This window comes from Tenrec ecaudatus, chromosome 10 (assembly GCF_050624435.1).
Source record: "Tenrec ecaudatus isolate mTenEca1 chromosome 10, mTenEca1.hap1, whole genome shotgun sequence".
NCBI lineage: Eukaryota > Metazoa > Chordata > Mammalia > Afrosoricida > Tenrecidae > Tenrec > Tenrec ecaudatus.
Genome location: NC_134539.1, coordinates 112664116 through 112691431, shown reverse-complemented (window position 1 = coordinate 112691431; position 27316 = coordinate 112664116). Strand labels below are relative to the sequence as shown.

At 39.2% G+C, this 27316-nt stretch overlaps 1 protein-coding gene across 1 annotated transcript; it reads right to left on the bottom strand.

Moving 5' to 3' along the window:
• Positions 1 to 841: 841 nt before the first annotated feature.
• On the bottom strand, positions 842 to 27316 carry NUFIP2 (nuclear FMR1 interacting protein 2). Its single transcript, XM_075561280.1, has 4 exons — positions 26956 to 27316; positions 21097 to 22800; positions 10769 to 10801; positions 842 to 9184 (listed from the first exon to the last, which is right to left on the bottom strand). Exons 1-4 carry the CDS (start codon positions 27230 to 27232, stop codon positions 9132 to 9134), a joined length of 2067 nt encoding a protein of 688 aa, XP_075417395.1. The 5' UTR covers positions 27233 to 27316; the 3' UTR covers positions 842 to 9131.

The following is a 27316-nucleotide window of genomic DNA, read 5'->3' as shown; positions in this document are numbered from 1 at the left end:
ATAAACGTCATTTATGGAAAAAACAAAACCCAATCTTAGACTCCATTATCATGCTTTATATAAATCACATTTATGTAGCTCAGAATTTTTGAAGGTGTCAAATTCCTGTGTTTGTGTAATTCTTTTTAACTCCCTCCCATTTTTATTGGGAGCATTTACAGGTCTTATAACAACCCATAATCCGATTAGATCAAGGATGATTATACAATTACTCGTGCAGTTATCAAGCCAACGTATCCTCTTGATCTTGAGGCATACAATCCAAATATTACCTCAGACACACATTAGACTCGTCTTTCCTCTCCACACCCTCTCTTCAAGTGGCATTACATACAAGTACTCATTCTGGACAAAATATTCAACAAACAAAGTAAGCTAATAGTCAAGGACCAATTACTTGTGTTTAAAAGATGTGGAATTGCTGGTTCTGTTGATGTCAGCATTGTTTTTTTTTTCTCTTGTAAAATCTAAGTAAACTGTAAGAAGTGCCTAGGATATATATTCTGCTATATATATTTTTTCATAACACTAGGAATAAGTCCAGGATTTTGGCCACGCAACATTCTAGAAACTTAATTGAATTGCTCAATTTTAGCTGAAGAGCAATAAAGCTCAATACTATGCCCAAAATAGAATTTATAAAACTCACATCTTTTTAATCACAATATTCTAAACACCTTAGAGCACACTAAACCAAAACAAACCCAACACATCACTAGAACACACTTAAGACTTTATGGGAGGGTGTATATTTGTTACTTTGAAAAGCTTATCAATGCCACAATATAATTTTCAACCAATTTTTATAATTAAAGCATATAAAGAATAACACAAGCACTCAGAAATTTTAAAATTTTTATTCAACAATGTACACGTATTCTCTTATTTGATCTACAAATTTCTCAAGATTTTTTTTCTGATAAAATAAGTAAATCTGGGTATGGTTGTAGAGTGTTTGCAATTTGCATTTTTAAAACACTGAACATGAAGTAAGACATCAAGAAAGGAAGATCACCACATAAATGACACTTCCTCAGAACCCATGACATCAGATACAGCTAGGGCAAATACCTAAGCATTTAGCAAAAGGGTCAATTTCTGGTCACTTATCTAGAAAAGGTTTATCTCTTGACTGAGCAAAACAAACTTGCTTTCCTTTTTTTAACTTGGGAGAGGGAAGGAAAAACATCTTCTAACATTGTAGTCCATTAGTTATCCTTTCCCCCAGATTAAGAGGTAACTCAGCCCCTAATTGCCTATGCAGAAAAACAAATTACTGTGCTCCTCGCGTACGCTCTAAGACTGAACATACGTGAACTAGTGACAGATGCTGAAGCGTAGCCACAGCCATCGCAGACAACGTGCGTGCTACATTCCTGCACTCCTGCCTTGTAAGGCCATGCATTCTGAGTCAACTTTGAGTCTGGACATTAAACGACATCAAGGTTAACTGCGACTACTGGTGAAGACACAGGAGGGGTTTTACTCTTTGCAAAGTCAAAGTCAACAACATACATCACAAGCATACTTGATGACAAAGAAGTAATCTTCTAGACATAAAAAAAGCTCCCAATGGAAATACTTCTACTACCAGGAGCATGGGGAAAATACTTGGACGTGATAGTGTCTACTTAAAATTTACTAGCCTCTCCTACAAAGGTAAAGAGGAGGTTATAAAATAATGTTTTAAAAGATGACTTGACAAAAGCTGGCCAGTATATCTACATAACCTTTTAAGTACACATACATGTGAAGTAAAGCTATACAGTACATGCAGATTGCAGCAATTTAACCAAATGCACTCAATTTCTAAGGGTATTCTAATCAGCGTGGGCAATTTTAAAGATACACATTATCTTTAAAATAACCTGTGCTTTGATCTTAAAATAATGGAATGATTCTAATCAAAACAATCATTCAGTAAAACCACATAATAAATAGCAATAAAGGTAAAATGGGTACTCTGTTTAAACCAGCTTTTAGACACATAATGGTCAGAGACATCCAGGTGGCAAGCACTTTCCCTTCATTCCAACCATGAATTACTTCCTATTTTTACTTGACCACATAAAAAAGAACTTTACTAATAAACAGCATCCAATTGTTTGTAAAGTTGGTGCAACTGCCGTTTCTAGAAAAGCCCTTTAATATATACAACTCCAGCTTGCATTTGAAGCATTTACTACAATAGGTCCCAGCTTTTCTTTATTTCTACTGATGAGCCCCACAACTATGTTTCCCACAGATGGTAAAGCTAAGAACAGCAAAGTAATATATCAAGATAGGTCACTTTTGGTAATGACACACAAATTGAAAAATTTCAAAACATGTGCATAGCTTTATTCATCTTAGAACTAACCTTTCCATGGACCTTTAGCAAAACTTGAGTGTGCAAAATGCATTTCTAAAAGGTAATGCAAGCAAAGCTTTCCACACTTACACTGGCAGGAAACACAGATAAACTAACAAGTCACATCAGGGAGAGTTACTATTTTTTTAATGACAAGAATTGCACAGTTCATTAATTTTAGACAATTGTTGCAGACATAGATATTTTAAAATTTCTAAGCAAGGTGCTTTAACAACAACAAAAAAAAACTCTTAAGTTGGGAGTAGCCGATAACTTGGGCTTTAACTCAGAATTCCAAATTAAACTTAACTACATTTTATCTCCCTAGCTGTTGCAAACAATGATTTTATAACACTTTAGAAAATAACACTAAAGGAGATAGCAAGCTGAAATTATTTTTAAAAGCACACAAGAAATGGTATCATATTACTTGAAGGTGGAGAGGAGGGAGGAAAAGGGAATAAATCTTTTTCCTATATCCCACTACACAACAGCCATGAACACACTAAGAACCAAAAATATCAAAACCAAAAAGTCAATCACTTCCCCAGTTTATGAAATAGTTCCAGTTTGTAACGAGATCTTAACTTTAAACAGAGAGCACCAATTGGGCAATAGAATAAGCATTTCACACAGCAAGAACACTAGTGAGATGGTATGAACTGTCAACTATCTCAGACTTTTTACTACATGGTCTAGCAAAAAAAAATTTTTTTTAATATACATGCAAGGCACATTGATAGAAAAATAGATCTCTGGCCAAGATACATTAAATAAGCAAATTAAAAATTTGGCTTTGTAATATTGGCAACATCAAAACCAGATAGCTTTGGACCACAAGCTTTCTTTTATTCCTTTACCCCATCCGGTGTCCTCCCTCCCCACCCTGGTTATTCTGGGCTCAATCTCCTCCAAGTTTGGGTATGTGCTTGAGAAAAAGACGTTTTCATTTGTCAAGTAGCAATTCTACTGTATCAGGCTTACCTTTGTTCATTAAAAAATATACGAGAATAGTGAGGGCTTTGATTGACTTAATTGAACTATCTCTTATAGGCTCGTGCCAGTATTTTATCTCTTCTGTACACAAACACAAAAATAAGACCCAGCTTACACAGTAGATGATTTTTTTTGAGACATCAGCAATAAACCAAATATCCTATTTCCTTTATGTCATTCTAATTCCTCTTTAGGAGGCAGAGAGGGAGTAATAGGAACAAAGCTAAGATTTGAAAGATTTTCAGCAGAAGACATCTTTAAGGCCAAAAAGTATAACAACAGAATTTCAATTTCCTAGACTATTGTCCTTGATAAGCCAATTAACTATAGGGCAGTTTGTTTTGTTGATTCCCTTCTGAAATAAATTTCAAATTCATTCATTTGTTAGTGGCTGTGCTACAAGAAAGGTAACAAAGTAATCTATAAAGATATGGTGTATATATAGTAATAATGTAAAAAGTGCATCACATTCTTGATTTTCAGTTATTCATAGCAGCAGCAGGATTAATCCAAGACAGAGAAGTTGTATTTCATTCTAAAAATGCAACAATACTTAATGAAATGTATTCAAGATCATGAAAGGATCCTCTTCTAGAGGAGAAAAATGAAACAGACTAATAGACAAACACAGGGCAAACTAAAGGCATTCATTCTTATTTACATATTAAAACAACTTTTGTTAACACCAATTTTTACATCAAGCAAGAGAAATATGTGTTCTACTAAAGCAGACGTTCCTAAAGCAGTATCCATTTTTGGAGCTTTTGTTTAGCACCTGAGGAAAAAAGGGTACATGGAAAGCTAATTTACCTCAAGTTGGTTTCTTGGACTGCAGGGTGTAACTGATATACAGTAAGGTGAAGCTGAACTGCAATTTTTAATAAGGCTGTAGAGAAAGGACACTGTAGTATAAAATGACAAAGGTTTATGAACAGGACGTCACATGAATTAAGTTTCCAGCCTACAACTGCGCTAGACACTCCCAGGCAGGCAGAGCGTAAACCACTGCATTTCACTGAGAGTTCATCTCACAGATGACCAAAAGCTCTATTCCTATTTCTGGCACCCACTTGCTTATCTTAAGACTTTTCTTGAGTAGAAGTGTGAAATTTAATTTTAAAACACAGTAAAGCAGTGCTTTTTTAAGTGAAGCCAATGATTATTTTTTTAAATCAAACCAAGGTGGTCTTGCTTCTGGTACATCTTACCTCCCACCTACACTTAAATGGACACATTCAAGATACAAAGCAGAAACCCATCTTTTATACCCTAAAAGAATCTGGGTGCTGTCAATTAGCTACATTAATGAAAACAGCATTCCTATTGATACCTAATGTTAACCTGCGTGTCTGTGCAAACTCATAGCAGCTATTTGATTCTAGTCTTGTCAGCTGTCCCTCACCTCTAAACAAGTCTCAACACTTGGGGAAGGGAGGGGCAGTGGAGGAGATGAGCAATTCCTATAGCCTATCCTAGTTACAGATTAAGACTAGGACCCTATCAGACTCTATCCAACTGGTGCAGCATCAACAGACCTGATAATACAAACTGTTGTCCATAATAGTTTCTCCAAACAGCTTGTCTGTGTTATAAAATTAGCGTTAAATACGAGACACCATGTGTATAGGACACGACCCAATGGTCTTAACAATACCCAATAATCCTTGGAAACGGAATTTTCCATGAATGTGAAAAGTTTGCAAGAATGACTTTCCCACTCAGCTGATTTAATCAAGTCAAGTCTTTTCAAATTTCCTTGCCTGTGGCCATTTGGTACATGACATACAATTTCACACTAAATGGCTTTTTTTTTTAATGTTTAAAAAAGTTTACAGCATGGTTACAACAAAAAGCAAAACATCAGACACCTCTGATGTGGGTTAGCAACAAGCCTAAAAATCAAGTCTGAAACTACTGCTGCTGTGCAATATCTGTGAAGAAACACATTTTGTATTGTGGACAACTCCCACAGCTGTTTGACATTTTTCCCCAAAAAACTGTTACTTGAAAGAAAAATGCAGCACTTTTTTCTCCTTTATAAAGTTTTTTTTATAGATTCTGAGTGATAAGCAGATTTTAAGGACAGCAAAATTCTAAAACAGAGAGAACATCTCTCAACATTTCAAGAAAAACAATTTTTTTAAAACAAATTTTTAGTTATTGGCTAACCCCTTCCAGAACAGAGGCAGAGGAAAGGCTTACTACAGATGTTATAAATACAATAATACAAAGGTTTCTTACTAAGGAGGTTAAAGGAAAGGCTATGCAAGTAATTTCAATTCAAATAAGTGGGCGTGAATAGAGAAAGATAAATACACCCTGTCTTTGTGGGGAGAGGAAATTAAACAAGACACCTACAAGGAGAGTGGTCTGTGACACAAAAGCCTACAATCAAGATAGATCTTTAAAAGAAAATTTCACCCATAATTAGTATCTTCATAGCTATTAAAAAAATAGGTCATGATTTCATTCTTAGTGCCATTTTTCAAATACTACCCTTTTAAGGATTAAAACCACCTGACTTTATTCTGTGTAATGAAAACAAATGGCACAAAATAAATACAAATCCATTCTCTGAATACTAATGTCTTACACACATTCATTTACTTCCTAAATTCTACCTCCTCTCTCGTTCTCTCTCTCACTCACATACACACACACACACACACACACACACACACACACACACACAAACACCCCTTTTCAGTCCTTATAATGGAGGGATGTTAAAAATCCCCTCTAGACTGTATTTGGTTTATGCTACAGTACTAATACTCTGAGTTGAAGGAAAATTCTTTATACCCAACAATAACACATTGTTATTTAAATGTGCTAAATTAATCACAGCTGAAGTTTGTTTAGAAGCTTACACAAAAATAATCAGGAAACAGATCAATTCTTAAGATTTTCTCTCTCTTTTTTTTAATAAGTGCTCTGTAAGGAATTGTGTGAGGACCTAAGGAGAAAGATTTTGACAAATAGGGAGTTAAGTGTTACAAAACAGCACAGAGGAGATTTGTCCCAAAGTCCTGCATAGACCTAGGCAATTAAGTCCATTAACCCAATGCCCCCAAAATACTGACAATTAATGACTGGGCACAAGGGTTCCCAGAAGACTAAGAGATAATTCTAAATATATACCTCTAACCATATAATTCAGGAAATGTCATTGGAAAAATTATGTGACATCTTGCATTGTTTCATTTAGAAGCAGACTCCCCAAAAGCTTTGGACCAAAAAAAAAAAGAAAAGTCAATTCAACTTCTCTGACTATGGAGGTCTGCAGGATATGAAAAGCAGTAGGAAAGCCATGGCTGCCTACTGAAGTTTTGTTTAAGTGTTGCCTCTAAAAAGTCCAATTCAGATGGGAGCTTTTTTCCTTTCCCCTTTCTTTTAAACAGGCATATTTTTAACCTCTGTATGTCACAAACCCACAAAGCTGCCTTTTCCTGTGAGTTGTGAGCCAGATGAGCTTTAAATACCAGGCAAGCAAATGTTGTTAAAAAACAAAACAAAACAAAAAACCAAAATCTGGCCCTAAGGCGACAAGTGGTTTACACAAGGCAATTGAACACACAGAAGAACTTTAAAACCTGTAAAACAAACTGGAGTTTTTATCCCCTTTTACTTAACTAAAAACAAAAACAACCCACCCCCCAAGAGAGTTCTTTCACTTCAGCATGTATGTTTCATTTTCCAGTTTGCCAATGCTTTAAAGCTCAAGGATGCCTTTGCATTCAGTTGTATATGGGCCTAAAGCATCCTAGCTTTGGACAAGCAGGTCGGAGGACTTAACAAAACTCAAATAGGAACAAGTCAGACTAAAATGTAGGGCACATCTGTAAACATATGATACAGTTAAGCAATTACATTATCAGTAAAAGTGATACAGTTTACAGGTGAAATGAAACTATCTGGAACTGGCCTACCACAAGCTTCTGAACCTGGACCGATACAATAAGTTATATATATCATGTATAAAAAGTTTTGTTTACATCAAGTGGAATTGGCAATCCATGCTTATACTTTAAAAATCCAAGCAGGGCTGAATCCAGACTCAAAAGGTATTTTCTCTGTCCTATGTGGAGCTTTCCTAAAGCGCGCCATGCCTGAAAATAACCAACACAACAAGAAAACCCGCCCACACCAGTCTCACAACACAACATTCTCCAACAGACTCACAGAGCAAAAGCAGTCACTTTCTCACCCAAATGCCCCAGGGAATCCAGTCTTTTATAGATTATGTCCTCATAAAAAATGCCCTGCTATCTTAATCTGTACTTGACATACATGGATATGCTAGTGTGTGTGTGTGTGTGTGAGAGAGAAATGTGATGCTGTCAGGCCAGAGAACTTGTTTTTATGCTACTAAAAATACCCAGTCTTAAATTGGACCCTTAAGTTTCGGCACACACACCAAAATGTATGCTAGCAATGCTATCCACAAACTGCAGTGCAACAGGATGGCAATGTGGTAAGACGGCTTTGCTCTTCACTGCCCACAGAAAAATTTCCAAATTTCACATTATTTTTCTTAAAAAAACCAAACCAAAACAAAAAAAACCCCGATCTTGCTCTAGTAATAAAATATGTTTATTAAGATATAATTAGAAGCTAAAAAGCTCAGAAGTATATAGTTTGCATGAAACACCTTGCTAGGCAGGGTTTGTTACCTCCTCACTGGCTTAAAACATGAAAAAGTTTCCATTTTCACAGGTTTTTTCCCTTCCTCTTTTAGATTTTTCTGAGAAATTAAAAGGGAGAGATTTACAGAAAGACAAGTTTCTCTTCAGATGTTTGATCAGAAAAAAAAAAACAACTGCACATTTAGTGTTACAGAGAGCAAGTCTGGAGCACCTACAATTGAAAAGCAGAGTATGTCTTTTGCTCCCAGTTATAGTTACATTAAAATACGGGAACAGGGGTATCTTTTTTCCCTATTAAATAATCAAGCCAATTGTCTGTTCTGCAATTTTTTCATCAGGGGCCACTCGTGGATTCCTCAATTGTAAAAATCCAATGTGAAACTAAAGCCGAGTGACTGTGGACCACCAACGACTCCAGAATTGTAGAACTTTAATGCCCACCCCTACACCCACCCTACAAACAATAAAGTAAAAAGGAAAATCATCTCCCCAACACTCCAGAGGAGGAGCTTAACTCCTGGCAAGACATGCAAATCATATTCACTTAAAAAAATATACCCCTGCGAACTTCAAGGCATTTTATCTATCCAGCATTCTTGCAGGGATCATCCAAGTGAAATGGAAAGATCAAGGGAGGAGGTGGGGGAAATGTTGAATCATTCTGGGTTCCCCATGATTAGTGTATCACTTTAGTCACAGAACAAGATACAGAGATCTTTTAAGTGGATGATTTGCCTTTCCAGTGGGTCATCTGTTGCCCAAGGTGATGACAGCAGGAACTTTAGAACCACACTTGTTAAGTCTGTATTCATTAATCACTTGCATTCACTCTTAAAACAAAATCTAACAAAAAAAGGGGGGAGGGGAAAAAACTATTCTGTACCGGAGATTAAATAACCATATGTAGTCTCTTGAAATAATTTTTGATTCCTTAAGAAGTCTAATTACTTTCAGTTGCCTTTTTTTAAATAACTATATATATTTATATATATATATATTTGTATATATTATCCTGTGATTCTACTTATGGTTCCTCTGCTGCGTTGAAGATCTAGGAGCACAAAAGCCTTGCGTCCCCCACGAACGGTGGCTCTTATGCTGCAGAAAGGTTACGAATTGGCAGTCTGGTCCTGCTACCTTCATTGATCTGGACTATCCATGGCTTCATTGTAAGTGATTATCCTTTTGGGATCTGGAAAGGTTAAAAAAATAATAAACATAGTAAGACCTGGCTCTCAAAATGCCTTGTCTCCTTCTACCTGCCACCCCATATCAAATAACCATTAAGTATTTAAATTGGTCCATATTAAAAGCCTTATGTTTTTAGCATTAATTAGATTCATTCTTTTTTTCCCCTTTCGTTGAGATCCATTTTCAACTCATAAGTAGGTAGGCGTTCCAATGGACCCCCAGAAGCAGGGTCCTCTAGCCAATAAAGGCTACATCACCTAAAGATGGCTGAGTTACTAGGGCTTCCAATATGGTTGATTCTAATTTCTTTGAACTAAGAAAAATAATAATTTAATACAAACACACTTGAACATACTTGTCTTTTGTTCTCAGCAAAATGAAGCCAACATTTTCTTTCAATTAGCAATTATTTACAGCAAAGAACTGTACAGGTAAAGCCTAGCAGCAAAAACTTTATAGCCAAGTTGTTTCGGCAGACTCGAATTTCAGTGCTTTCAAAACTTAATTCTTCCTAATTCTTGATTCTTAGCAACAGCAAGAGTCTATGGATGCTTTAGGTTATGAACGTGAAAATGTCACCTGTCTCAGCAAAGATCCCTGATACTATTCCCTCTTTAAAACATTTATTGCGAATTAGGTAGGGGTTTCCATTTCAGCCCATCCAAATTTGTATCATATAATCTAAGTAACTTATAAATTCCCAACAGCTTGCCCTAAATGCCACCCCCATCTAAATGTTCGGTGTATTTAATTTTTTAAATCTGTAATACCAAGTACATCATTATTTAATCAAAGTGGAAAGGTACTTCTGTTTTCATCCAAGAATAGAAATGAACTTTTTCCCAAATGTCTTTATAAACACCAAGTTTTCTATTTATCGGACTTATTCCTTTCTCTTCTGAAAAGGCAATGGTTTTCATACAGTTTCTATCATGAAGACTATCACAGCTCTGCTTGCTTTAATAAAAGATTACCTAATTAGGAACAATCTCAGGAAAAAGATGAAGCTTTCTAACTCCCATAAAGATTTATACTCTTGGACATTCAAAAGAACAAGTTCCATCCCGTTCTCTAAGGATTGCTACGAATCAGCAACAACTTAATGGTTGCAAGTTTTTGACCATTGAAAATTGTAAAGGCCTAAAAATAAGAATGAAGAACTCTCAAAGTTTACCTCATACTAAGAATCAATCTAACTTAGTCTAGGAAATGGATGACATTTCGGGGACCTTAAGGGCCATCAACAGGCAGCTTGTCATGAAGATAGCTACTCAGTCTAGGGGTTAATCGTCATATTAGTCAAGATCTCCAAAATAGACCTACCACTTTATTCCAGGCATTCCACAATTACAATATACTTAGAAAGGGGTATATTTAACAAGGATAACACGATAATTTTTAAAACCTTGCAAAAACTCAAAATGTTGATCTGTCTGCTAGTTTCCCAAAAGGGAAGGGAAGCTACCTTGTTTTTTATTTCTAACTCTCTTAAGGTAACTAGTACTTCTTGACTGTAGTTGAAAATAAGACAGTCTGTTGTTACTGATTGGTATTCTTACATTCCAGTTAACATAACCATTCTTACCTTGCTTCTGCAAATTCCAAATAGATTCCATTTCTGCAAAAGGAAAAAACAAAAAGGTAATTTTTACATAAGTTTTGGAGTCAAATTTGAAGTCATGCTCTTCACTTTAGACCTAGTTAAAGTCTAAACTGCTTGGTGCTGGGCTGGTGGCAGTTATAGAGTTGTCTAACTCTGTAATTCTTAAAATTAACAGCCAGAATAACTTCTTTGCAAATAGCAAAGATATACAGAAGTAAACCATAGATAAAAAACAGTTATCTCTTACAACAGTTCACCATTATTTTAGAACATTAAGTATTTGGGAGCAACAGAAGACCTCTCCAATTGTTCAATTGAATGAAGCACTCATTTGCTTAAACTTTGCTTAGAATGACTCTTTACATTTTTACTTGACTGCTGGCAAATGATTGTTGTCAAACAAACGATGCCTCTTTGTATTTTAACCAGTATAGGTCAAAATGTCAGTTTGTACTCATTTATTAGTCATACATAACCCTCATTTGCTCCCATTTCACTTAAGAGACTTGAATGTCAACAGTCTTTGCATTCACTTACTCTTCTTGAGAAATATGCATATAACCAAACTGTTAGGAGCAATACACAGGGTAATAAGAACTATCTACTTGCAAGTGTGTACGAGTTACACAGGACATATATGAAACCTTGATGAGTAAGTAAAAAATGACTACTACCACATGCCAAAACTAGACCTGGAAAGGAAATACTATTCTACTATAAGAACATGTTTTTGAACTGTATAATAAACACAGAATTCAGAAAGGACAAAAAAGACCATCATGACTTTGTGTAGAGGGGGAAGGGGAATTAAGGAGGACAAAGCAGTAGCAGAATCATTCCCACAATTCCCCCCTCATCTCCCAAATCAAAGATCCTTCTAAGAAATTACTACAAAGATGTTTGAAAACTACTAAGAATTCAATGTTTGGATCAATAGGTTACTTATTCAAAGCTGTCATTACTTAGATAAAACTCATGGAATCTCAGTTTTATCAATAAAATTAATGTGAAGATCTTTTAAGTTGTACCACTCACCTTCCTCAAATTCTACATCATTTTCCCCACCGAAGGCATTAAGATAATTAGCTCTTAAAATACAATCGATTTTCACTTACTGAAATACTGACTACCCCGTACAGGCCTTAGGGGCTGGCTGCCTTCCAGGTTCCAATTACACTTTAAAGAATTCCCTGCAAATCTTTACATGTATATTTTCTTATCAGACTTTTCCTTCTTAATAAACATTCTCATTTATTTGCCCATCACTGCTTTACAGTGTAGTTCAATTAAAAAATTAAGCCGTTTAAAATCAAATTCTATAGAATTCAGCGAGTCTAATGTGCATGATAGTGGTGCCATAATATCTAAAATTAAAATTTTGCTTTTTTCTAGCCGATTTCGATGATTACTAGCTATCCCAACATATTCTGATTTCCACGGTAATCAGAACCTTTCCTACCTACATTTTGCAAAGAGATCTTACAGCCATTTCCCCCCACATTTAACTTGTTCAGTGCCACCACTGTTGTCCTGTGCCACTGAATCAGTAACAGCTCAGTGTGACCCCACAGAGGGTTTCCCAAATCTGTACAGGAGCAGTCTAATCCTTCGTGCCGCCACAGCTGCTGAGTTTACCCCAAACAGTTCTCAATGGACTCAACAGGAGGGAGCAAAACGGCCTCATCGTGTTTCCCAGGCACAAGTCTTGACAGGAGCAGATGACTCCCTTAACCACTGTGTCACCGTAAGGCTCTTGAGTTTGATTATACTCCAAGAGAAACAGAGCGCATTTCAATTAAATCTGACTATGGTAGTTAGAAGCCACCAGGTTTTTGGTAGATGCTGAACAAATTGCCAAATGCATTCATTTAAATTCTGTATGACCCAATTTGGAGCAATGCTAAATCAAAATGAATTGTCTGGGCAACCTCTAACTATATACAGTGGTTTCCAAAATAGAAACGCAAAAATTTTCTTTTTTACCTTATTTATTTTATCAAGTTCAATTTAAAAAGCTAAAAAGAATGAAGCTGCTACACAATAGAAGACTTTTCACCTCATTGCTATGAAGTCAATGCTAACTCACAGCAATCTTATAAAACGGGGGAGAACTGCCCCTGTGAGTTTGAGATTATACAGGAGTAAAAAGCCCCATCTTTCTCTCACGGAGCTGCTGGTGGTTTTGAACTGTGGACCTTAGGTATCACAGCCTAATGGACAACCACTATGCCACGAAGGCTCGTGCAATAGAAGAGTTTCTGCTTTTATAGCAAGTATTACCATTGTATACTTATGCATGAGCCAAGTTTTCCAGCATTTTAATGCAGTTTTTGTGGTAAAATTAGGTTCCTTGGCTGATATTCAGGTCGGCTTATACTTGAGTTTATATGGTATGTGTTTCACTACAAGAATGTGAACTAACTAGGTTAAACTTGAGGGTTAAATGTTAGCTTCTGTAAATTCACTCCAGGTTCCTTTTCAGACTTATACCACTGCCAAGTCAGTATTACTCAAGTCATAAAGCAAACTTAATGAGCGTCTAGCAGTCAGTAAGGATGCTAAATTGGCCTATCTTTGGAGAAAACAGTCCTTGTACCAGATTATAAATCATTATGCCAGAATAAAAATTACATCTGTTTCTGTATGCCCTATATTACTGGTGGATGGGACGGCAAATGGCTTTCCAAATCTACAAAATTCAACCAGGACGAAAACAAAAATGTTTATCCTAACTGTTGCATTTACAAGCACACACAAATAGTTGTGTTAGATAGTTGTTGCGATTCCATCACAGGCAATCATGAAACAACAGTAATAAAATGCAGCAAATATAAAATTACTTAAGTTCTGTAGTTGAAAGAGAAATTTCAATGTTTAGATCTTTCTGTAACTAATATGCAAATTGTATACCTACTTCCATCATTTCATGAATTAATCATAGCTTAAGGTGTACTAGACATTTTATATCAGTTCCTTCATGCCTTTTCTCAATCTTAAAATAGTTTCTTAACGTGTATTTTTCTTACAGGTAACACATTTACATAGTTGCAATTACAGAGAAAACCCTGCTAGCTCTCTTTTTAGAAGACCAAGTGTCCTCTACCTCATCTTCCACAGAAAAATGGGCTTCCAAATCAACCTACAAGTTGCTGCCAAATTAATCTCTTTGCAATACAGTTCAACAAATCAACTGATAGTTTTTACAGCATTTGAGCACCACCTTACAGGACAAAACAAAGGTTATACTTCATTTTATAATTAGAAAATCCAAGGTTAAAAATGACAAATGATTTGTCCAAGTACATAGTACCTAACTGCCATAGAGTCAATGTCGACTCAAACAGCAACTCTTTTTAGGACAGGTTAGTTACTACCACTGGATTTATGAGTGTTAACTCTTTATGCAAGTAGCACACTGCATATTTCTCCTGTACAGCCACTGGTAGTTTCAAACTGATGACCTTGTGGCTAGCAGTTCAATGTATGTATAACCACTATGCCACCAGCAGGGCTCCCAGCTCCTTAAGTTCATAGTAGTTGGGAACAAATTAAAAACCTCTAATTTTGTTTATATATGTAAACCAATCATCCCTATCAAGTTTTCAATGCTGCGCCATTCACGACACAAGTGTGATTTCTATGATGCTGAAAACCAAGCCACCTGTCATTCATTTACCACCGTGACAACACATGGTGAACAGGTTTCAGCATAACGTTCAGACCAAAAATTAGCAACTAAAACCCCTATGAATCACAAAAGAATATATTGTATGGTATAGTGCTGAAAGATGAGCCCTTAGGTCAGAAAGCATTCAAAATACACAGTGGCTCCAACAATGAACTTGAGGAGACCAATTATTCCAAGGATGGCATAAGATCAAGCAAGATTTCAGTTGATAACAACTACCATAGATATGTAGAAGATGGGTTTGATTCCTAGCCAGTGATCCTTCTGCATAATCACCACTCTCATCCCATCAGTGCAGGTCTACACTGCTACCCAGATGCTGAACAGGTTTCAGGGGAACTTTCAGAAAAAAGCAGTAATAATAAAGGCCTAGTTCTGAAATTCAAGTCAATGAAAACGCATAGGTACAGGTACTCTACCTGCATTCATACCCCTTTTGAAAATCTCTCCTCCCTCCACTGAAATCTAATTATTTGTAACCTATATTTGAACCTTGCTTTATACTATATATTGTTTTCTCCTCTAATCCATAAACTCCTTGAAGGCAAAGGACAAATTGTCAAGTATTCTGCGTTGCCAGAAATTAGCAAAGTAATTCATGGTATTTTATACTTTAGGTATCTATGTATCTACTATACTTAACACTAAAACTTCTGATATAGTAGATCCTTAACATTTTATTCATCCAAGGACTGTTTTCATGAGAGTTTACCCTATTAAGTACTAAGTCATTGTTAGTTGTTAATTCACCTCCCCTGCTTCTCTATATGCAAAGTCGTATTTATTACATCACATCATTTTAAGGCTTCTCCCAATACTACTAGCAATTTGTCTAATACTACATTGCTGTCCTTTAATATAGTATTAATTTAAAAAAATTCAGAGTCACTTGTCATTGAAACTACTCTAATTCACAGTAACCCTATGGAGCAAATAGGCCCCACTGGGTTTTCCTCAGGCTGAAAATCTTTAGGAAGCAGACTGCAAAATCTTCCAGTGCAGCAGCTGGTGGGTTTAAACTGATCTGAGTAAAGTTTTAACCACTGCGCCACCATAGCACCAAAGACAAACATTTCAGAAAAAGCCCATCTCAGAAAATTAGGGCCTACTACAAATAAAGTTTTTGAAGACAAAGAATTCCAGTAAGCATTCCGAGCATCTACTTTAGAGACAATAGTTCTGTCTCAGGCATGTACCTATAAGCCATCACTAAAACACACTACTCTATCTGGAACTTGGCTTTTTATAAACCTCCTGCCTAAACTGACTCAATTCTACAATTTCCTGACCAAATGTAGGGTATATATGGGAAACCACACTTTCTGGAGCCATTGTGGTAATATGAACTCTCCAAAAACTCTCACCTGACATAATCTTAAAATTTTTAACCAAGAACATCCCCTAATGTTTTCTTTAAACCAAACAAAGGTTTAGCTTTAGTAGTAAAGATAGTTTGAGAACTGAGTTCTTTTAAAGAACTTCCTATAGGGAATCAAGTTTACAACCAAACCCAATTCATTGCCATTGAGTTGATGCCAACGTACAGTGACCATAGGTAGATCCAGGTAGAACTACCTCAGTGAGTTTCTGAGTCTCCAGAGGAGGGGTTGATGGTTTCAAACTGTTGACCTTTGGGATTCACAGCAACTCCAAAAGCAATGACAGGAAGCTAACGGGCAATACATTTATTAACAGGGAGGACCAGTACGGAAGTGGGTGGGATGTGAAGAACCTAAGCAATGTCACTGAACTCGACATGTTGAAATTACTGAATAGGTGCGTTTCATTGTGTATTTTTCAACAAAATAAAGTACTAAAACATAAAAACGCCCAACAAACCAAAGAATCAAAAGCTTATGTTCAGCAAATGTCTTGAGAATGATGAGGGTAAACGAATATACAAAGGTGCTTTACACAATTGATGCATGTATGGACTGTGATGAGTTGTATGAGCCCCAATAAAATTGTGGAGTCAATAATAGAATTCAGGTAAATGGAAAGGGACTTGCCTCTCATCGCAATACTAGTGCGTTATATAATATTCCTCTAGATAACACTGATGTAGAATTGGTTCCAATTTAAAGAGAACCTATGTGTAACAGAACGAAACACTGCCCAGTTCTGTGCCATCTTCACAACTGTTCTTATGTCGGAGCCCACTGTTGCAGCCACTGTGTCAATGCATCTCTAGGGTCTAACTCCTAACACAGTAGCCTAGTGTGTATCAAACTTAAAACCCAGAAACTATAATTCCCAATCCCATTAATATCCTACTACATCTTTTCACATCCTCAATTTTACTAGGCAGCTAGAATCATGCAGATTTTAAATATATGTAGTACATCTAAAGCAATTACTACTTAATCTAAAATTGCAACAGCCCTATTAAAACAGCACAATATACACCCTTCTAATTATATCCAAATGTATTTAAAATCCTTTGGGGATCTATTATCAAAATTTGTAACCCCCAAAATTAATGCTGGCATTAGTTTCACATTCATTTGCAGTGTTAAAAAATGGGAGTCACTTGTCATGCATGTTACAAGCTGAGGTGACTGCCTGGCTTTAGCTTCACAATTATAAACAAATGTCCTTTTCGTGATGTGCACATTGATACATTTCCCCATTTTGTTGTTGACTTTGCAGTTTTAACTAGACCAAGCACAATGCTAAAGTGCAATATGGTGTGTTTGAGTGTACAAAGGCTATGACATGAGTTTTAGTGTTGCTAATCTGATGCCAACAAACCAGCAATATGTATTAAATATAGCACTTTTAACAGAAAAAACATTTTTTTTTTTAGAAAAAACATTTTTAAGAAGCATTATTAATCACTTAATGATCCTAACCCTGTACTTCCTCATAGGAAGAATGATTTAGCACCTACTTCACTTATTTACATGGTTAGGTTCATAAGATCAAGTTATCTAAAAACCTGCAATACAAAAATGGATGGTCAGATCACACATTAAAAAAAAAGTAATAAAACTCACGGCCAGTAAGTCTATTCCAACTCACAGTGACCCTATAGACCAGGGTAGTGTTAACAGTCCCTTTCGGTTTCAAAGGCCGTAGCTCCATACAGGGGTTGAAAGCTGCCTCCTCCTCCAGCAAAGCAGTCCAAGGCATAAGCACCAGGCCGCCGGGCTCCTCACATTAGCTGCAACTAGCTGCCGTTGAGCACTCACAGCAACCCTACAGACCACAGACCTGCCCTCCGGGGAGACTGTCAGGCCATTCTATAAGGGCTACATCACTGACAGTCATGGCCCAGCCAACTGGACACATAACCCTAACAGCCAGGATTCCTCTTGCCTTGGTACCTTGGCACTTATTACTAACAGATGTACATTGTCATTACACAAATCATTTTTTGTTGTAAATGTGAAATGGCAGATTGAGATAGTTGGTAAGTGACAAGTAGGTGAATTTGCTAATTCAATGTTCACTATGACTTTATAAAACAGTAACTACCACAAATAACAAGCATCAACTAGACAGAGCGGGCTTCAATGGAATAACCATTTTTCAGTGAACTTTTTGGAAGTCCTTCAGTATTTACAAAGTAAGAGGTATACATAACTTCCAATTCTAAACCTAATTGAAATCCATTAAAAATTGCAACTGAAACTTTAAAGACTACAAAAATTATGTGGTTATATGTACACTCATGTTTATGTAGATGTACTGGTGGCACCAAAGGTTAAAAGCACTGGCCATTGAAAGGTTGACAATTTGATTATATATCAAAACAATTAAGTTTTCTAATTGGCTCCATGGGATTTGGCAATCCAATTAGTCAAGAAAATCCTAGGGGGTCACCCTACACTGCTACATGTGTCACCAAGCATGGAAATCAACCTGATAGTTTCCAACAATATGTACATGTGAATATTCATAATCACAAATACGTTCATGTATGTAAAGTACACAGTATAAATCAACAGATACTTAAGACATAACCAAACACTTCATGGGTTTGGTTTTCTGAGTAGGAAGGACATAGTACAATTTGGTCAGTAGGCAAAGGATAGTTCAGAGTTTATGTTCCACATCCTTGAGTTGTGAGTATTGACAAGGGCCTTAAAAGCTCATAGCCATCTAAGATTCAATTAATCCAGGCAGGACTCAGAAGAAGGTAGTCTACACAAAATGGCTTATAACTACCCTAAGATCAAAAGAACCAGATGGGGCCTAGCTGCCACTCCCTCCCTCCCATTCTGGTCAGCGCCACAATAGGTGGACATTGATAGAATGAGAGAAAAATGAGGAAGAGAATGCAAATTCTTAACAAGTACAGACATAAAACTCACGGAGACCAGAGAACTCCCCTAAGACTACTACCCTTATGATATTCCTTAAAACAGGGGTGGGGAATGTCCAGCATATGGAGAAATCACGAGCATCAGCTAGCATGACTCGCCACACCAAACCATTGCAGTTCCAGACATCACATTAGGGGTGAGTGATGAAATGTATGACCACATACAGCACGCTAATTTTTATGTTGAGAATTTTGTATGGTAAATGTTATATTATCCAACTGAAAAAAAAATGTTTTTAAATTATCCAACTGGCCCTTAACAGAAAAAGGTGCCCCATCCCCGCTTTAAACCTTGAATCAAAATTATTCCCCTATGGGTCACCTTTTAGCTAAACAGGGTGAGTCACAGAATAAAATACCTGAGTACTGTTTCTCTGAAAAATCACCTATGAGACCAGTCAACACTTTATTACCCTACAGCAAAGATGAAAAGGGGCAGAAAAACTAGGTTACTGGAATGACCAGAACAGAAATGAGAATGTTGACACAATATGAAAAAACCAGCCAACCAATGTCACTGAACAAATTATATAGAAATTGCTAAGTGTAAAACTAATGCGCTATACAAATTTTCACTGAAACAAAGACATCAAAAAAACTTAAGAGAATAAAATTGTTAATCTCAATAAACCAAAATGATTTTACCTTTTACGATCTAAGAAAGCATATATAAATAAATAAAAGCCTTCATATGAAATAAAATCTTCCAAAAGTTGTGATTCAAAATAAATCCAAGGGAAAAAACTGAGTGCCCTAATGGACCAATCTACATTTGACTAAAATTCAAATGGGTTGTCACTTAGGAATCTAATTGTAATTGAATGGAAAAGTCCTTATTGTTCTGGGGAGGGGAGAGAAGGTATTCAATACTAACTCAATCTCAATAATGTACAACCATAAAACCCAAACTAATGTACAATAAACTAAAAAAAAAAATCTTTCCTGCAACAAAAGTAAGCAGAACTGCATTGAGTTTATCTAAACACCACTACTATTTCATAACCCAATTATTGGGAAAATGCATAATCAAGAAATAAAGCAGGAAGGAACATGTCCACATTTTAAAAGGTCTGATAAATTCTGCACAATTACCTATCCTATTTTACTCAGAGTAAGAACAGAGCACACCTAGATAACCTCAGGTTCACATGATGAGCACCAAAACACTTTGGGAACAGATTTTGCTGGTAATGGTTTCTCTGCAAGGAAAATGGTACCAAAATCATCCCATGTCTCTGGCAGAATCTGCCTCAGATATAATTACATACTACAAGAAACTAAGCATTTCTCTTTTTGCCCTGTCCTGAAAACAGGCCTCTTGGTTGTGTAGCGGGTTCAAGTTGGGCTGCTAACCACAGGCCAACCGTTCCACATCCACAGCAGCTCAGCAGAAAGAAAAGGGTTTCTTCTCCCAGAGTTAGCCCACAGGGCTCCTTTCACCCTGCCCAACAGGGCTGTTGAGTCAGAATCAATTTCATGGCACTGAAAGCATGCTGTTCCTAGCTAACTCATCCTTTCTTCCTAGAAGCAAAGCAAACCAAGACCACAAGTTTTATTTGCCAGTATTCTACACTTGAACTCCCAGAAGATAATTCTACCACCACTACTTCTATCCTTTTAAAGAAAAATAAGTAGAAAGAAATTTTTGGAAATGTTGATGGCAACACATGTACAAGTATGCTTAATACTGTTGGATGATGGATTGTTGTGACATTTGTGAGTCTCCCAAAAAAATGATTAACACAGGCTTTGGTGCTGTAAAATATATTTTCACAAACCTAGTATCTTAGGAGAATCCTGGTAGCACTGTTGGTTAAGCATTGGGCTGCTAATCAGAAGATTGGCAAGTTCAAAACCACCAGTAGAAGAAACAGGCTACTTGCTCCCTTAAAGATTCACAGCCTCAGAAATCCTGTATACTTCACTCTAGTCAGATTCAACCCAACAGTATGTTTTGGTCTCTAAGATGCTAACTGCGCCACTATGGTAGTCTAGCTACTTCCGAGTTAACATTCAGCACTCATTATTCCTTCTGCTTAGAGAAACATATTTTAATACTCATTTTGGACCCCTCACAAGCATAGCTCCTACTCACTTTAAGCAAATTAGACATTAATGATTCTAAGAATATAGTAAAAGCAAAAAAGGGAAAACTTACTAGAAGAAACTTTAAAATTAACAGTAATTTCACTTCAGCTCTCAAATTATTAATAAAGACAGTAATGTCTTCAGTTCACCTCAAATACAAACAAGTAAAATTGGCCAATAAGAATTTGTGCATAGAAAACAAGTTACCTTTAGTGTGATATACAATAGCAGCCCTCAGGTCAAAAGAACCCCAGCTATCGTTCCTTTCTAGGCCTCTCTGGTATTTCTGTTCTTTGGCAGAGCCTAACAAGGTGTTCGTGGGAGAGGCCAAAGGATTTTGATTTTCTATCTCGTAGTCCTTTGAGAGAAACACTAAAGCACCTTGACAACTGGCGTCTGCTTTTTGCAGGTCACCTATATGACTGGGTTCCAAGGATAAGGCTCCACTCTCACTGGCAGTCCCGGATTTTATAATGTTACCCAGAACTTGAGGACTAGTCCGTTTTTCCAAGTCATAAGCCTTGGGAAACACAGGATGTTCAGTTCCTGAGGGGATTATTTCAGCACCCTGTGAAACCAAAGTAGCAGGATATTCCCCTTGAAATGTCACTTCCATTACTTTATGATCTGATGACTTCCCAATAACAGTCTCCGGGCCAGCACTGGGCTCATTTATAAATGACAAACCCCACTGATTCTGGAAGATATCCCCCAGGTTTTGCTGATCTGTTTGTGAGGGCAGATCCACCGGTGCTGTGCTCAACAGCACAGTTTGCATATTTGAAGGGTAGATAAAAAGGCTCGACTTAATTTGTTCAACAGCTGCTGAAGTTAAGCCCATGTCCTGGAGAACTGACTCGGTTCCAGAAGAGATGGGTGTAGTAGCAGTAGTCGTTAGCAGTGGCTGACCCCCTGGAGAATACACACTAGCATCAGTTCCTGCTAAAACAGGCCCATTAGAAAAGTTGGCAGAAGTAACAGATTTCAGCGCAGACATAGGGACCTGGGATAACCGACTTGAAGACTGGGTCTGAGTTTCCCCAGTAGATGAAGAAGAAGATGAAGACGATGAAGAATTCTGTACAGTTTTGTTGAGGTTTTCCTTAACTTTGCTTGCATAACTTATTTTAGGGACTATTTTAGCGCTGCTATTGTCCACTGGAAAAACCGGGGGCGGTTTAAATAGAGTCCACGAGTCCTCTTTGGAGGCAACAGCTGAAGCATGCTTTCCTTTTGGTCGATCATCAAACTTTTTGGTGCTCACACCAGGTTTAATATCAGAGCTTCTCCGCAGCATGTCACCCACTGGTTTTCCGCGACTTGTTCCTCCAGGCCCGCTTTCATACTTCCAAATGGGCTTAGAACCATCTACTCGATTTCCCTTTTGTTCATTATAGTCAGGCTTGAAAGTTTCAAGTCCCTGTTTTAATGTTGGGACACTGATCTCTTGTTGCATTATTTTGTCCTGCACTAAATTAAGGTTTTCACAACCCTTGGCACTGTTGCGCCTAGCTTTCCTTTTCTTAGGAGTGGTATATCCACTCTCAGATCCACTACCATCATTATCTGCCCCTTTGCCAATATAACCATTAGTAATATAGCCAGAATTATTTGTTACAACACCATTTGGGATTGCTACAGTGTCCGTCTTGTCTACAGATTGATTCTCTCCAGATTTATTTTCATAAGACTTTCCATTCTTTTTGTCCATACTGTTTTTCTGAATGAAATTCTTGGTTTTAATTCCTGCTCTCCCAAAGGTGCTGGCCTTCACAGTCTGCTTCACATTAGTGTCTATAACTTGCTGGTTGCCATTGAGGACCCTGGAAAAGGGGCTGACAGCTTCATCAGAACCCAGGTTCTTTGAAGATATTTCTCTTTCTCCAGCATTACCATTTAGTTCACCATAGCCTAAGAAAATAAAAAGGTATTTATTAATGACATGTAACTTACAGTAGTACCTAACACTTTTTGCTATTTACTGTGTGTAAGACACAATGCAAACAAGCTTTTGGCTCTAAATGTTATTTCTCAATTCTAAGAGAAGATACTTGGTCAGCTCCATTTTATAGATTATGAAATGGGAGTATACCCTGACACTAACTTGCCCCAATCTTTACTGCTAAGCAAGAGCTAGAACTGAGCAGATTGAAACCAAAATCTAAGGTTAGGGAAAACATGATCTTATAAGCGTAAGTTGTTTAACTTCCCATCAATCTTCATTCTCATAAGGCCATTGTAAAATTTCCTTTGCAATGGAAAGAGTTATCGTTTTGGCAAAAACCAAGTTAAACCAAGTGAAAAACCATGTGAAATTTCAGGTATCACTCCTAGGATATTATAAATAGCTGATGGCATCGTAAAGCTTCTGTTTCTGTCATCCTACTTACAATTTAACTTTTAAAACTAAAGATAACGCCTAACACTGCATACCTAAATGAAGCAGTAAGAAAACATTTACTAACAAAATGAAAGATACCTAAATTTAAAGTGCTGATATTCAGGTGTAAAGACCTTCAATAACCATTAAAAAAAAAATCAGCTCTCAGAGAGCAATGACTCCAGCTCAAATGAAGACAACTCCCATTTTTTCCTCATTTGCTTACCAGGACAATAATGACTAGTTAACTTTCTAGAAAATTGTCATGAAAGCATTTGAGGTCATTAGAAATAGATATGCAATACAGACATTCAAGTGAGCTTTTCTTGGAGAGTGGGAGAAACCAGCTGGAACACATACTGAAAATCACTTGTTTTCATCACTTTTCCTCAGGCTTAGGGAAGCTAAAAAGCTTATTTTTATGTATTGAATCTCACATTTTACAAATCACAATGGTTAATTTAACCTTACGTAACTCAAGGTGGAAATAAATGAGCAAAATATTCAAAATCGCTTCACTCCCAAGACAGTGGTAAATATTTACCATGGGGAAATAGATTTTTAAGTTTTCTTTTAACTTCTGTGGGGTAACAGCTGGTAAAGATGGGCTGCTAAAAGTTCTGATAGTCAATCAAGTAATTTTCTGGTGGAAAAACTCTGTATGATACAGAGATTACACGTTGGGATGTTTTCCTAATTACCAGCTCAACATTTTTTAAATATAACTTCGCCTTCATACAACTTTGACTAAAGAACTACACATTCTGTTTAACACATGAGCTAGCAGGTTAAGCGAAGGTCTGTGTCCTTTGGATGTTTGTATTAACTTTTCAGATCCCCAAAATAAGTGCTTGCTTGTTTTTATAACACTATATCCAAACAAATGGACCAAAGTTGAGACTTTTAAGTAAACTGGAATAGTTCCTTCTAAGGCTGCTAATGTTTAGTGACTCAGATTTCAGGGCTCACAAGAGAAGCAGCTCCTAAATCACTATATTTACACCTTTACTGGATTACTAGTTTCTTGGATATGGCAGGGGAGGTTGTGGGGAAATGAAGAGCTGATAATGAGTACAAGGAGAGAAAAACATAAAGAAAATGTTCTAAAATTGATTGTCATTATGCTCTTGATGTGATTGACCTACCAAATTGTATTATGTGCATTATATACCAATAAAACTGTTAAAACAACTTTCCATGCAGCCTTCTCCGTGCATAAAATCTTCTAGAGAAGTTTTCGTTTTGTTTAACTAAAAATGACAAGCTTAGTATTTTAGGGCAATATAAACACTGTAAAAAGTTATTTAAAATTTAAAGGGCTCCTAGTGTTTTTATTTTCAGCTGCCATAGTAAAAAGTATCTGACCCAACTTCAAACGGATTCAGCAAAAATTGTGTCCTGATAAATCTAGTATTGGATTGGAAATTGAAATTACTCAACACATTTGGTCCTCTCTTGCTCCCTCTTCTGGATAAACGGTTCCTCTTTATAGGTTTGAGTACAATGGGTCATGTAAAGCCACCGCAACACTTTAGATAACATTTCAAAAGCTTTCTTCATAAAATAAAGCATTACGGGTGTCAGAACAAGCACACCATAATCATGTCCCACCAGAAAACCTGCTTTTATAGCACATTGTTTATTTTCTCTAAAAATTGTTCCCAGTTTCCCATTTTATTCCTTCCAGAGTGCAACAGACTATTGTGAGAGATAGCAATTTGTCTGGCTTAAGGCCCACTTCGACATGTAGAAACAGTTGTCACAAACATATGAACCTGATCCATAAACTACAACTTTTCAATTTTCAAAGTACTATTCCCTAATAAGGTAAGGCTTTCTCTCATCGGTAAAGTTAAAAAAAAAAAAAAAAAGCTAAAATCTTTATACAAATCCGTAGGGTTGAATATTTAACACTTTCATGTGTCTCCCCACACCCACCCAGGGAAATTTGGGGCTCCAATTTCAATCTCAAAAGTTACAGGAAGTCTGCAACAGAACGCTTTTTTCAAGTTTTCAGCCATTGCTTGTGTGTCAAATTTGACATGCTGGGTTCAATGAAGTTTGTCCCCCCTTCCATTTCTCAAAAAAAATCTGCGTGCCTATTAACTTTTACACTTTCTCCTCCAATCTCTTTGAAACGCGTTTCACCTTCACAATGGAACATTTGTTCTAAAAAGAAGTTCTGGCATAACTTTCCTTTCAAAATGTGAGGCGAAAACGAAACAAACAAAAAAAACCACCTTTCCTTGAAACCTGGGCAAAATGGTAGGCAGGCCACCTCGTGAGGAACCAGCCGGCTCATCCTCCAGGGCAAGAACAAGGGGTCCACACTCGCCCTCCTCTCCCTCCATCCCGGGGGCTCCTCAAGCGCGCCCCCCCGCTCGTTCCGAGCCGCGGCCCCGCCACAAGGCAAGTGCCGGGGGGGGGGGTGCGGGGGGGGGGAGCTTTCGGGTAGAAAAGGATGAGCGAAGGGCCCACGTGAACGCCGGAGCGGCGGCGTCGTGAGCGAACCTGGCACAAGGCGAGGTTCCGGTGGCAGAGAAACTCGTGACCGGGGAGCTGGGTTCCCGCTGGGGACCCCACCCGGCCTCCGGGCGCCGCCTTTACCCCAAATGCACCCCCAGCCCTGCGGCCCGGCCGCCGCCCGCGGCCTCCTTCGGCCCGTCTGCCCGCCTCCGGGAGCGGGAAACGAGCGCGGGGCCCGGCGCAGGCCGCTCCCCTCGTGGCCGCGGCCCTCCCCCACCCCAACCGCCCCCGCCCCTCACCCCAGGGACCCGCCCGGGGCCGCGCGGCCGCCACCGGGTTACACAACCCCGGCCGGCGGCGGGGGGAGGGGCGGCCCGGGCCGGCAGACCCCCCCCCCCGCCGCCCAGGGGGGGAAGCGCCGGCCGGTGGGGGAGCCCCGGCCGCCGGGCGCCGCCGTGCCCAGGCCGCCCGCCCGCCCCGGACACCCTTCCCCCTCCGCTGCTCGGTGGGCCGGAGTCGGTGACAGGAATCGGCTTCCAACATGGCGGACAGGAAGCGGCCCCGCGAGGAGGAGAGAACATTCCAGCCGCGCCGGCTCTGGGGGGGAGCAGGCCCGGGACGTCGGCCTCCAGAGAAGGCCCAGGGAGAGGCTGCGGCCTCCGGGGCCCCCAAGGGGGTGTTTCGGGGCCGAGAGACGAGGGGTCCCACCCGCGCCCCCCCGGACGGGGAACCCCAAGGCCACAGGTGGGCTCGGGGTGGCGGGGGTGAGGGCGGCCACTTCCCCAACTCGGCCCACCTCCCCTCGCCCGGGGACTCGCGGCACCCACCCGAGGAGGGATTCGCTAGGCCTCCTTGAGTCACACCCCGCGGGATCTGGGGGGCGCGCATTCACTCCGGCGCGAGCCCCCCCCCGGGCAGCAGGGAGGGACGCGGCCGGACAGTGCGGCTGGACTCCCCCCGCCGACCCTCCCGCCGGGGCGGGGGCCGGGAAGGTCACGGTGGCCCGCTCGGGCCTCTCGCGGAGAGGAAGGAGAGGGCGCTCCAGCCCCACCGCCCAGCCCGCGGCTGCTGGAGGCAAGGGGCCGTGGCCGGGCCCGCGGACACGGCCGGCCCCGCGGACACACCCGGCCCCGCGTCCACGCTTTTCGGACCCAGCCCCACCCCCATCCCTCCGGCCCCCAGCCCCGGGCCCCTTCCCCCACCCGCCCGCCCTCCCAGACCTGTTTTCTTCTTCGGCGTTTCCTGGTGCTGCTGGAGGGCGTGTTTCTGCTCATGTTTCAGCGGCTTTGGCTGGGCCTTGGGACTGCCCTCGGCTCCATGCTGCAGGTACTGGTGAGGCTGCTGGTGATGGTGGTGGTGGTTGTGGCTATGGTTGTAGAAATAGTAATGGTGGTGGTGGTGGGGCGGCTGCTGCTGCTGCGGCTGCTGGGGGTGATGGTGCGGATGGTGGTGGCTGTGATGGTGCTGAGGCTGTGGCTGGCCGGGCTTCTCCTCCATTGAAAGCGGCTGGGACTCCCGGGCTGAGGCTGCGGGCTGCTGCACCGTCAGGATCTGAGGCTGCTTCTCAGGGCTCGCTCAGTA

Excerpts from the sequence above, each read along its gene's own strand:
- NUFIP2 (XM_075561280.1), bottom strand. The coding sequence starts at position 27,232 with ATGGAGGAGAAGCCCGGCCAGCCACAGCCTCAGCACCATCACAGCCAC. Across the intron at positions 22,801-26,955 it reads AACGCCGAAGAAGAAAACAG|GCTATGGTGAACTAAATGGT; the intron begins GTCTGGGAGGGC and ends TTATTTTCTTAG. Across the intron at positions 9,185-10,768 it reads TTGGAATTTGCAGAAGCAAG|ATCCCAAAAGGATAATCACT; the intron begins GTAAGAATGGTT and ends TAACCTTTCCAG.